This window comes from Equus przewalskii, chromosome 17 (assembly GCF_037783145.1).
Source record: "Equus przewalskii isolate Varuska chromosome 17, EquPr2, whole genome shotgun sequence".
Classification (NCBI taxonomy): domain Eukaryota; kingdom Metazoa; phylum Chordata; class Mammalia; order Perissodactyla; family Equidae; genus Equus; species Equus przewalskii.
Window position 1 is genome coordinate 16,383,630 of NC_091847.1, and position 13,030 is coordinate 16,396,659.

Genomic DNA, 13,030 nt, shown 5'->3' on the forward strand with positions numbered 1-13,030 from the left:
ACAAAGTACAAAGAACTTAAGTTGGGGGAAAAAAAGGGAAGGGGAGATAGCTAACTCCTGCTTACTGTGGTCGGGGTTAGAGAGAAATTGGAATATTGGGGCAGGAAAAGGATGGAGAGCTATACTAATCAGAGAAGTCCTAAATCATCGTCAGCATCCCCTCTGCACCCTCAAGGCTTCAACAATTCAGTAAAAGGGAACTCCAACACCAGGTGGAACAGCAAATCTTTGGGATTTCTTTTTTTTTAAGGATTGGCACCTGGGCTAACAACTGTTGCCAATCTTTTTTTTTTTTTTTTCCCTGCTTTATTTCCCAAACCCCTCCGGTACATAGTTGTATATCTTAGTTGCAGGTCCTTCTAGTTGTGGGATGTGGGACGCCGCCTCAACATGGCCTGACAAGCGGTGCCATGTCCGCGCCCAGGATCTGAACCCTGGGCCGCCGCAGCGGAAAGCGCGAACTTAACCACTCGGCCACGGAGCTGGCCCCGGGATTTCTTTAAATCACACAAAATGTCTTTGCTCGGGGAAAAATCAAATTTCCAGATCTTTTCTGCTTAGTACAAGCTAAGTATTCTTTTCTAGCATCTTATGTAAGATAGATGGATGAATGGATGGACAGACAGACAGGTAGATCGACAGACAGATGGAGTTCTTATAGGCTTGGTCATGAGGTCATGACCTGGAGTCATTCCTTGTTTTCCAAACATTCTTCAGCTCCCTTTGGCTGGACTTCACCTTCCTTTGAGGGGAAAACGTGCTCTGGAGCTTTGGTGTAGGCTTGTTCTTGAGGGGCTTTATTCTAAAACTGAATCTAGACAGCGTATAGATGAGGTATTGTGGTGACTTTAGCTAGGTCTGAGAGGTCCAGCCTCTTATTGCATCCCATGCCTTGAATGGTCAACACTTGACCCTAAAACTGGGAAAAACAAAAAACACTACATTTAGGGGCCGGCCCCATGGCTAAGTGATTAAGTTTGCGCCCTCCGCTTTGGTGGCCCAGGGCTTTGCTGGTTTGGATCCTGGGTGCAGACCTAGCACCACTCATCAAGCCATGCTGAGGTGGCGTCCCACATAGCACAACCAGAAGGACCTGCAACTAGAATATACAACTATGTACTGGAGGGGGCCTTGGGGAGAAGAAGAAAAAAAAAATGGCAACAGATGTGAGCTCAGGGCCAATCTTTAAAAAAAGAAACCACAATTAAAAATAATGATAGGCTTGTCACTCTAGGGAAGAATCCAGTGTTCTGGGCAGTATGCAAGGCAGAGGGAGTCCTGCCGTCCTGATCCTGTGAGATCCTATGTGAATCACTTAGCCTCAGTGTCATCATTTGTGGGACAAGGCAGATCTACGGCTGGTCTCCAGGGTCCTCTCCTGCTCTCCCATTCTCTGATGACTCTAAAATGAATTCCGGGGAACACGCAAATAGTTACCTTCACTTTAAAGCATAGAGGGGAGAAAACAGTGTCAGATGTTTGCATGCTCTCACTTCCTAGGTGGCGTAGCTTACTGGGCGAAGACAACCAGGCAGGCTGGTGTGAATGCTGTTGAAATGTCAGCCTTCAGTGCGGGCTGTTGTTGGACATCTGCAGTACTTCTGTTTTTTAAACAACATTATTCTGCCAAGAATAAATCTATGTCATCGTCTAATGGCTCTTGTCATTTCAGAGTAGTGATCAAGGAGGAAAAATGGACGTACTTTATGTGGACAGATAGATATGATATTTCTTAACCCAGAGTGCAAGGCTGTCTGGAGTACAATACAGATCTATCAGTAATTCAGTTAAAACAGTTTACCTGCTTTACACGACTGAGTTCAGTTCACTGATCTTCATTCAAGTTTACACTAAAGTTATTTAACTGCAGGCTGCATGTTATACCACACAGACTAAAGCATTATAGATTTTTCCAAACGTAATATACAAGTCCAAATTGATTGCAGCCAAACATAAATTTAGTCAAATCTTTAGTATACTCTATTAGGGCGTGAATAAGACTTTAAAGCTTTGTGTCAGCTACTGAGTAGCTGGGACTAGAGCTGAACCAGGTGTAAACAGCTAGAATAAAAAGTTACCTTTGGCCATATTACTTATTCTCTACAATGTGAATTACATTCTACACCTAAAATAATGGACACTTTTTTTTCAAATGTAAAAATGAGCAATTACCTGTCATTATAAATGACAAATTTTACAAGGGGACTTGTTTGACCCTTCCCATCCCCCAACCAGAGGCTAGCCTCTAGTATGTCACCCATGGACACATGCCCACGTGTGCCATGGGCTGTACCTGTATGCCCAATGCTCCATTTTCTTAGTATAAAATTATCTGTCAAAGCACAAGAGGAAAGGTACCAGTCATTTTTCCCACCGCTTCTTGAGGGGAGAGGAGTATATTCCAACAGCCTTGCCAGGGATATGGGACAATCTGTGTTATTCTAGAATGACTAGGCAAGGTTTAGAATGAGAAATGCCAAATATAATTTTGTGCTTTCTGAATATTTTGGCTTTAGATAATATATAGTCTCCTTATGTGGAAGGCTTTATGTGGAAAGACTGGCTAAACCTGTTCTACCCTAGAGCCAAGAATGCATACTCAGAAATATGATCAGAGGGGCCGGCCCAGTGGCGCAGCGGTTAAGTTCACATGTTCTGCTTCTTGGCAGCCCAGGGTTCGCCGGTTTGGATTCTGGGTGCGGACATGGCACTGCTTGGCAAGCCATGCTGTGGCAGGCGTCCCACATATAAAGTAGAGGAAGATGGGCATGGATGTTAGCTCAGGGCCAGGCTTCCTCAGCAAAAAGAGGAGGATTGGCGGCAGATGTTAGCTCAGGGCTAATCTTCCTCCAAAAGAAAGAAATATGATCAGGAATCAACCTGGGTTGCCTTATCAGAATCTTAGGATGATAATACAGGCTAGTGGGGAGGTTCCTTGGGGGTTTCCCTGATTTGACAGGACTCTCTGGGTGTGTGGTTGGGAAGGGGACAGTTGGGGGAATGAGGAGAGGAGGAAATAGGGAGGCTTGTCACTCTGGGGAGGGGCTGTGAAGGATTACTTCAACCTGTGCTGTCCACTACTGTAGCCACATGTGGCTGGGCCCAATTGAAATGTGCTCGAAGAGTAAAAGCCACCCTTAGATTTCAAAGACTTGGTATGAGAAACGAATGTAAAACATCTCATGAATAATTTTAGGTTGATTGCATGTTGAAACTGCAGATGAAATGATATTTGGGGTATATTGGATTAAAGATATTATTGAAACTGATTTCCCCTGTCTCTTTATGTTTTGCGTGTGGATCATCGAAATTTTAAGTGACATGTAGCTTACATTATATTTCTAGTGGGCAGTGCTGCTTTATATCCATTCTATATGGAAGAATTATGGCTCATGTTTACTTTCTTGATTGTATTTTCTGTATTTTTCAAACTAAACATAGAAGAAACAGACAATATGGTGTCTTTGAGAAAAAAATACCATAGATTTTGGAGCCTGGCAGGCATGTGTCCTAATTATAGCACATCGGCAACTAACCTTCTCTGGGACTCCACTTCCTCATCTATAAGATGAAGATGATGGCAGTTTTGATCTCACCAGGCTGTTGTTAGGAGTGAGACATGCATAGGAAATTAGCAGAGGGCTTAGCACAGAACCTGACACAGGAAAAACTCAATAAGTATTCAGGATTGTTCTTGATTATCTCTCAAGACCTGTCCAATGTCTGGTCTTTAATCCCTGTCCATTTTGTTCTCCAAGTTCCTATTTGCTATCAAATCTACCTATTTCTACACCGAGAAAGTCTTTCTCTCACCATTGAAGTATCTCAGGTCTGGTTCCCCATTTTCTGACACTTATTTGGACTAAGGTGTCCCCCACTTGTTTGCTTCAGTTGATTTCCAATTCAGAGCAAGACTTCTCTCCCAGCTAAAACTGCAAACCAGGCCACAAAATCTGTCCCTTGCCTCATGCCTGGGTTGCCGGGTCTTGCTTTTTACTGAACTTTGTTGCTTTTGATGGGATGGTCAATTAAGGACAACTGATGCCAGGCAAGGAGGTGAAGGTAACAGAAGAATAAAGGTTGTGCCAACAAGAGATCAAGAGAACAGGAGAAGAGACAGGACAGAAGTTCTTTCCTCTTGCTCCACAGCCCCGCTTTCTTTTCTCATTGCCTTTCTTCCGCTGGCTTTAAAAGCTGTGCTATGTTCCACCTGTGGTAAGTACAAGGGAGTTCTCACAGCCTTTCTAGATTCTTGCCGCCTGAAGTATAACCTCCCACAGTGTAGCATAGCACACATCTAAAACCCTGTGCTCCATTCCCATATTCTAGGAAACAAGTCCTCAGATGAAGATGGTTGTACTTATTCTCTGAAATTCAGTAGCAGGGAAGAGAAAAAATTGAAAACTTTGTGAAGACATGTCACTTCCCTAGGTTTGGTGAGCTTCCTAGCTCCTTCACAATTAATGAGCTGAACCTTTCAGTCAGAGCTACATGAGATAAAAACGAGGAAAGGTAACTTAAGAACACACTTGGAATAGCATAGGTGGTTGGAAGCATCCATGCTTCTCAAAGCAGTGGAAAAGAAAGTCTCGATTTCCTAGTCAAGTATTTATTTGTTTGTTTGGTGGTTTTTTGAGGAAGATTAGCCCTGAGCTAACATCTGCTGCCAATCCTCCTCTTTTTCTGAGGAAGACTGGCCCTGAGCTAACATCTGTGCCCATCTTCCTCTACTTTATATGTGGGATGCCTACCACAGCATGGCTTGCCAAGGCGGTGCCATGTCCACACCTGGGATCTGAACCGGCGAACCCCAGGCCACCAAAGCTGAACATGCACACTTAACTGCTGCGCCACCGGGCTGGCCCTAAAAGGTATTTTTTTAAAAATCAGAAAAATAAGGATTTTTGTTCCCATCCAGAAGCTTTAACTAGGTAGTTCAGAATATACTCTTGACTTAAGGTGATTTCTTTTAACCTTTTCATCAGATCAATATGTTACTTTGCCGATTTTATTTTTAGATTCATTGAGTGTTCTCAGGGTTGCAAACTCAAAGAAAGAAATAGGCAAATTGGTTTTATTTCAAGGTTGGACTGAGGTTTGGCAGGCGAAATCCTTGGAAATTAACAAGGGAGCAGAGTTCCCAGAGCCCTCTTTGCTGACAGCTGGGATTTGTGGAGGATTTGTTATTAGGAGAACTGGGTTATTTCAATGCCAGAGAATGCATCTAGGGCTGCTCTGCCACCAGGAAAGGGACATTCAGGTGTGTGCAGGAAGGCCAACCCTGGTTGTGTGAACATGGCTATTTTTCCTGGAGCATTTAATACTGAAATATTTGCCATTGATCAGAGGCAGGAAGGGATCATTGCCAATAATTGCTTCCCTGTGGTTTCCTAGAAAATCAGAAGGTTTGAAAATGTGAATGAATTTTCCTTATTATAATTTAAGAGAGGGAGGCAGCATTTCTGAAAATCCAAAACACAGCTTTAAGATACCAGCTCTTCCACATGAGATCTGGTGTCTTGGGTCCCTTTTCTTAGTGATTTGGTTCTTTTTACTTCAGTCACTGTGGAGAAATGCTCATGACACTCATGATATCAGTTGTCTGTGGTCAATATAGCATCTTTTCTCTGTCAGAAGTCATAGAAATAGCAAGGATTGTGTAAGTTGCAATGCAAATATGTGGGCATGCAAACATATGTCCATGCAGTCAACGTTTGATCCAGGTAGGGGGCCACTGAATGGTGTCTCTTTAGGACCTGATCATTTCTGGGCTATTGATGCTGTAGCTCAGTGCTGAAAAGGCAATGAGCACATTACTGGCTGAACCAGAAAGAAGTTTTATATTTTCCATTGTTTTTGGATAATTGTCTTTCCCCCCATAAAGGTGGAAGATAGATATGTCTGAAAACGTTTGAAAAGAAGAAGTGCTTTTGAAGATATAAGCATTGTAATTATAAGTATGCACACCTAGTAAAGATATGTCCAACAAACATTCTTGGTGACGTCCTAATCTTGATTTTGCTTTCCCTGAAACTGAATGCAAAATCAGTGTCATTAGATATGCTTCTTCATTACCAAAGGGACACCACTTCCATTTGTCTTAAAAATATCATTGGGTCTTCTTTATGCGGACATTCTTTAAAATACAAATGTTGTTTCATCTGATATGGCTATACTGTATACATCTATTTCTTTAAAACAAAAAGCGAAACCACATTTATGGACTACATAAAACACTTCCTGGATACATAAACAACAATGAAAACATTTTAAAAATTAACAGGCATCAACAGGTATAAATAAACTGTCTAAAGCATTTAATGGTCTTTAACACAGTCAACTCCCCCAGCATTGAAACAGTGTGAAATTCTTTTTTGCTAGTGGCAAAAGAAGCTGTCAAGCACAACATTGAAAAATTGGTACCATTTCCTGGCCAGTAAACACAGAACTGAGGGGCTAAATATTTTATGTTTTTGTTGTTGTTGTTCTCATGCTGTTGTGGTTTTTTTTTTCTTTCTTTCTCTTGTCTTCTTGCCTTCTCAGGGCTGATTGTTGTGACCTTGGCCGTCTGCTGGATGCCTAACCAGATTCGGAGGATCATGGCTGCGGCCAAACCCAAGCACGACTGGACGAGGACCTACTTCCGGGCGTACATGACCCTCCTCCCGTTCTCGGACATCTTCTTCTACCTGAGCTCGGTCATCAACCCGCTTCTGTACAACGTGTCCTCGCAGCAGTTCCGCAAGGTGTTCGGGCAGGTTCTGCGCTGCCGTCTGACGCTGCTGCACGCCAACCAAGAGAAGCGCCTGCGCGCCCATGTCGCTTCCACCATGGACAGCGCCCGCTCTGCGCACCGCCCGTTACTCTTCAGGGCTTCCTGGCGCAATTCCTCTGCGAGGAGAACTAACAAGGTTTCCTTAAGCACTTTCCAGAGCGAGGCCAAGCCCGAGTCTAAACCGCAGCAATTGAGTCCTGAGTCATCAGAGCCCAACTCTGAGACGAAACCAGCTAATTCTGCTGCAGAAAATGGTTTTCAGGAGCATGAAGTGTGAGTGTCAAGTAAGGAAGCCTTGAGCGCCACCCGACCCTCCCCCAACAGAAGCAACATTACCCTCACACGGCAGTGACCAACTGTGTCCCCATAAGGAACAGGCGTGGAAGCTAAGGGCCTTGAAAAAGGCAGATGGACACCTAAGTATCTTCTAAGTTGCCTTAACTCTGGTCACAGGCCGGGGTCGTGGGGGGGTGGGGGGCGCGAACTTGCATTCCATCCCCTTCCTTCCTTTAAGTACACACTGAAAATTCAGTCAGACTGAATGTATTCAGAGCTTACAAAAACGTTTTACACTGAGCTCTTTCATTATCTGTAAAGGAACTAAAAGAAAACAGAGACTCCCCTCCCTACCCAGAAAAAAGGGACACCCAGAAGAATCTCAGGGAGAGTGGGGCGTGAGGGCCAGGAGAACAATGCAGGAGGGGCTGGCACCTCCTTCAGCTTCAGCAGTGTGCCAAGAAGAGGGCTAATTTGAGGAACAGGATGGTGGTGGGAAGCCCTGGCCAAAGGGCCGAGGCAGAACTGCTCCTTTTCTTGGGCCGGGGCCCGTTGCAAAGAGGGGTGTTGCAGCAGCTGATGCACACTGAGTTCAGTTTTCCTGGGGAGCAGAAGGATTGGTACCCAGCAGAGGCGATGAGGCAGGCCGCTGATGATGCACATGACTTGCGGTACATGATCCCTGCAACACAGACCCAAAGGAGCTGGGTTAACCTGTGCTGGCCAAAGGACAGTGTCCCTCTGAGCCCAAATCCCAATAGACAGCTCTTCCTTACTCTTCCCACAGCCCAGAGACTTGGTGGGGCCAAGGAGGTGCTTCAGGTTGTGTCCTCGAGCCCCCTCCCCCCCCCAAATACACAAGATATTTGAAGAAGGCAGTCATTTCACTACTTTTGACAAAATGGTTCCAAAAGCTATTTGAGATGCTAATACCAGTGAATAGAGCTGTCAAAATCAAAGTTTATTTTTTTCAAAGTTTGAATTTACACTGTATACTAGACACACAACTTTTTATTTAGCTTTTTTTTTTTTTGCTTCAAACGATCTCATGCCAGAGAGGATTACAAGCTGTGCGTCTAGATCTTATCTCTGTTATTACTTTATAAGCGACCACAGAGAGATGGCTCTCAACTATGTGTTTTTATTAAATCCTGGAATTCTCTGAATAAAGACCAAATCCCAATGGGAATAAATCATATCCCTACTGAAGGAGCTGTGATTGATATTTTTTCCCAGGTTTGAGGTGTCCACTGGGTTTAGTGAAGGGGTGGCCTGGCTGATGGTGAGCCCAGGGCAGCCTTTTTCCCTGAGAAGATTTGCCCTTAGAACATATGGCATTTGCCAAGTCAGTATCACACAGCCAACACTTACTTAATAATACAAGATTTGGGCACAGAAAGGAGCTTCTTGATAAGACTGGAGGGCCCATCTTAAGGAGCATGTGTCACATCCAAATTTCAGCATAGTCATCAAATTAGAGTGTCTTGGATAATCATTTGACTTCTTAAAGTTGGAAGTTTACTCAATTCAAATAATAATAGCTAAGATTATTTAGGTGCTTTCCTGTACGCAGGACACTCCTCAGAGGGCTATAGTGTACTAGCTAATTTACTACCCACAACAACACTACAAGGGAGGCCCCATTATGCAGACAGGGAGCCTAAAGGCAAGAGAGGTTTAGTAACTTGCCCAAGGTCACACTACTAGAAAGTGGAGCAGCTAGGATGTGAACCTAACAAACATTCTGGTTCCATGCCATCAAGTCTGTATTATTATATAGCAAAGCAGACAGCCAGTGAACCACAAAAATAATTGTTTTAGTGGGGTAGCTTTACTCTGAAGATAGCTTTTGGTGTGTGTATGTGTGGCCATTTTGTATCAATAAATTTTTCTCCTTTATAGAGAGATGATATGACCAAAGACATGTCAATGACATGTCTTAATTACTAAAGCTGGACCTGGATGTGACTGGCTTTAGCCTGTTTGCTGGCCTGCACAGCCAAGGAACACAAAACATTCCACCAGCAGCCAGGGCTCCTTTCCTTCTGACTCCCTGCAGGGATGTGTCATTGCTGGTGTGGCTTTGGTTTGGGTCCTTTTCCTGCCCCTTGAGAACTGCTGCTTTGGGCACTGGAGAAACAGTAAAGAATCGAACTGCCTAAAACTTCCAAGTAGAAGGTAAAGAAACACTTTACATTTACATGAAAACATGCAATTTTATGTCATTTTCCCCCCCAAAACTGCACATTTGTAAGGAGTGATTTTCTAACACTTTGTTAGAAAATCCTGGAAGGTAGCTGCTCTGGTAAGATGAAGCCCGTGGACAGAGGATGTGTCAGGGGATGGAGGAGCACTGCTTGATTTCTAAGGAACATGCTACAGGGCATTTCCCATTTATAGATTTCCCATCATCTTTACATTTTCTATCCTTTGCCCATTTTAGTAAATTAAATTTTACTCTTTTTATTAAATAAATATTAAAAGTGCTAACTGCCATTTGCCAGTTTAACTTCAATGGCCTTTTTTCCTTTAAGTGAATTTTAGAAATTCAAAAATAAGTACTGAATATATTTTTCACTATAAAAATTTCAGACAGTCAGGTAAGGTGAAAATGCCCCTTGAACATTCCCCTTGCAATCCCAGGTCCTCCTCAGAGGTAAGAAATTTTATCAATTTGGGATGCCTCTTTCCAAGTCTGTTTCTATATATTTACATGTGTGCCCATGGAGAAATAAAGTGTGTGTGTGTGTGTGTGTGCACATTTGTTAATAGTTTCACATCCTATATGCTGTTCTGCAGTTTGCATTTTTACTTAGAGGCATGGCTGGGGACTTTTCTAAAGTCTAACTTTGTAGGGCTAAAAATCAGTGATGGGGTAGGTTAGTTAGATAAATAATGCATGAGAGGAACCTCCATTTTTGTGACTACCACCCAGGGGACACCTCCAAATCACCTGGCTTTTGTGGGCAGTGGGGCTTATGCTTGTAGTCCCAGAGGACTGTGTATATATATATGCACACTTTAAAAGCTGCTGCCTGAGGGTCTGGCTTCCAACAGCCTGAATCTAAGGGCTGACTGAGATCCTCCCCTTTGGGATCCTGACTGTTTGTGGCACACCCCAACTACTAGGAGTTATTAAAAATAGGCTGCTTCGAAAATCACAAAGGTTTGAGAGAGAACCATGCACTAGAGTGGGGTTGAACAATAGGGTTGATCTCCTATACAAGGTCAACCATTCAAGACTGGGAGAGGTGGCTGTTTCATCTAATGCATACAAACCAACAAAGTGAGCCAAGCAAAATGAAGAAACAAAGGAGTATGTTCCTAACAAAAGACCAAGGTAAAACTTCAGGAAAAAACCTTAATGACGTGGACATAAACAATTTACCTGATAAAGAGTTCAGAGTAATGGTCACAAAGATGCTCACTGAACTTGGGAGAAGAATGGATGAATACAGTGAGAGCTTCAACAAAGAGATATAAAATATAAGAAGGTACCAAACAGAAGTCACAGAGCTGAAGAATACAATAATTGAAATAGCATACACTAGAGTGCCTCAACAGCAATCTAGATGAAGATAAAAGGATCAGTAAACTGGAAGACAGGGCAGAGAATTCACTCAATCAGAGCGAAAAGAAAAAAGAATGAAAAAATATGAAGCTAACTTTAAGGAACAACATCAACAGAATAACATTCACATTATAGGAGTCCCAGAAGGAGAAGAAAGAGAGAATGGGGCAGAAAACTTATTTGAAGAAACAATAGCTGGAAACTTCCCTAACCTGGGGAAGGAAACAGATGTCCAGATCCAGGAAGACCAGAGGGTTCCAAATGATAAGAACCCAAAGAGACACATGCCAAGACACAATATAATTAAAATATCAAAAGTTAAGGACAAGGAAAGAATCTTAAAAGCAGCAAGAGAAAAATAGCTTATTACATACAAGGGAACCCCCATAAGACTATCAGACTTTTCAGCAGAAATTTTGCAGGCCAGAAGGGAGTGGCATGATGTGTTCAAAGTGCTGAAAAGAACAGCCTTCCAACCAAGAATGGTCTCTCTTGCAAAGTTATCATTGACGTTTGAAGGAGGGAGAGAGTGTTCCAAACAAGCGAAAGCTAAAGATATTCATCACCACTAAACTGGCCTTACAAGAAATGTTAAAGGGATTTCTTTAAGCCGGAAAGAAAGGGCACTAATTAGTAATAAGAAAATACATGAAAGTATAAATCTTAGGTAAAGGTGAAGGTAAATATATAGGAAAGCTAGTGAATTAATCATTTAAAAAGTAGCATGAATGTCAAAAGACAAAAGTAGTAAAAATAACTAAGTACAATAAATATTTAAGGAATACACAAGATAAAAAGATGTAAAATGTGACATCAAAAACAAAATGTGGTAAGGGGACAACAAAAATGTAGAGCTTTAAAATGTACTCAAACTTAAGTTATCAACTTAGACTGTTATAAATATAAGTTGTTGTATGTAAGCCTCATGGTAACCTAAAGCAAAAACCTGTAGTAGATACACAAAAGATAATGAGAAAGTAATCTAAGCATGCCACTAAAGAAAGTCATCAAACCACAAAGGAAGAGAGCAAGAGAAGTAGAAAGGAACAGAGGAACTACAAAACAGCTGGACAACAGTGAACAAAATGGCAATAAGTACATTCTTACCACTAATTACTTTAAATGTAAATGGACTAAATTCTCCAATCAAAAGACAAAGTGGCTGAGTGGATAAAAAACCAAGACCCAACTCCATGCTGCCTACAAGAGATTCACTTCAGATGTAAGGACATGCAAACTGAAAGTGAAGGGATGGAAAAAAGTATTCCGTGCAAATGGAAACCAAAGGAAAACTGGGATAGCTTTACTTATATCAGGCAAAATAGACTTTAAAATAAAGACTGTAATGAGAGACAAAGAAGGGCATGATGTAACAATAGAGGGGTCAATCCAACAAGAGGATACAATATTTGTAAATATTTATGTACCCAATATAGGAGCACCTAAATATATCAAGCAAATACTAACAGACCTAAAGGGAGAAACATCAATGGGTAGATCATCCAGACAGAAAATCAATAAGGAAACATTGGCCTTAATTAAATGACACATTGGCCCAGATATATACAGAATATATATATATATATATATAAACAGATATATACAGAATATTCATCCGAAAGCAACAGAATATACATTCTTCTCAATTGCACATGGAACATTCTCCAGGATCATATGTTAGGCCACAAAACAAGTCTTAACAAATTTAAGAAAATTGAAATCTTATCAAGAATCTTTTCCAACCACAATGATAAGAAGCTAGAAATCAATTACAAGAAGAAAACTGGAAATTCACAAATAGGTGTAGATTAAACAATATACTGTTAAACAACCAACAGATTCAATGAAGAACATGAAAGAGAGATGGAAAAATACCTTGAGACAAATGAAAATAGAAATACAACATGCTAAAACTTACAGGGTGCAGCAAAAGCAGTTCTAAGAGGGAAGTTCATAGCAATAAAAGCTTACCTCAAGAAACAAGAAAAATCCCAAGCAACCTAACTTTACACCTCAAAGAACTAGAAAAAGAACAAATGAAGCCCAAAGTTAGTAAAAGGAAGGAATTAACAAAGATCAGAGCAAAATTTAATGAAATAGAGACTAAAAAGTTAACAGAAAAGATCAATAAAACAAAGATCTAGTTCTTTGAAAAGATAAACAAAATTGACAAACTTTTAGCTAGACTTACTAAGAAAAAAAGAGAGAGGACTCAAATAAAATCAGAAATGAAAGGAGATCTTACAACTGATACCACAGGAATAAAAAGGATCAGGGCTGGCCTCATGGCTGAGTGGTTGAGTTCATGGGCTCCACTTCAGCGGTCCAGGGTTTCTCCAGTTTGGATCCTGGGCACAGATCTAGCACCACTCATCAAGCCATGCTGAGGCAATGTCCCACATAACAAG

The 13,030-nt window shown here is 41.7% G+C and overlaps 2 protein-coding genes across 3 annotated transcripts in view; one reads left to right on the forward strand and one right to left on the reverse strand.

Annotated features, from left to right (window-relative positions):
• GPR39 (G protein-coupled receptor 39) overlaps positions 1-8,260 on the forward strand; it is a 190,632-nt gene extending 182,372 nt beyond the window's left edge. Inside the window, exon 2 of the mRNA XM_070581208.1 lies at positions 6,544-8,260. Within this exon, the coding sequence (XP_070437309.1) occupies positions 6,544-7,052 (509 nt within the window). The 3' untranslated portion in view covers positions 7,053-8,260. The remainder of the gene's footprint in view (positions 1-6,543) is intronic.
• Positions 6,108-13,030, reverse strand: part of LYPD1 (LY6/PLAUR domain containing 1) — a 39,137-nt gene continuing 32,214 nt past the window's right edge. The window contains exon 3 of one of the 2 annotated variants that reach the window (XM_008539200.2): positions 6,108-7,733. In XM_008539200.2, coding sequence (XP_008537422.1) covers positions 7,498-7,733 — 236 coding nt within the window. In that variant the 3' untranslated portion in view covers positions 6,108-7,497. The remainder of the gene's footprint in view (positions 7,734-13,030) is intronic. The other variant, XM_070581209.1, reaches the window with a different exon arrangement.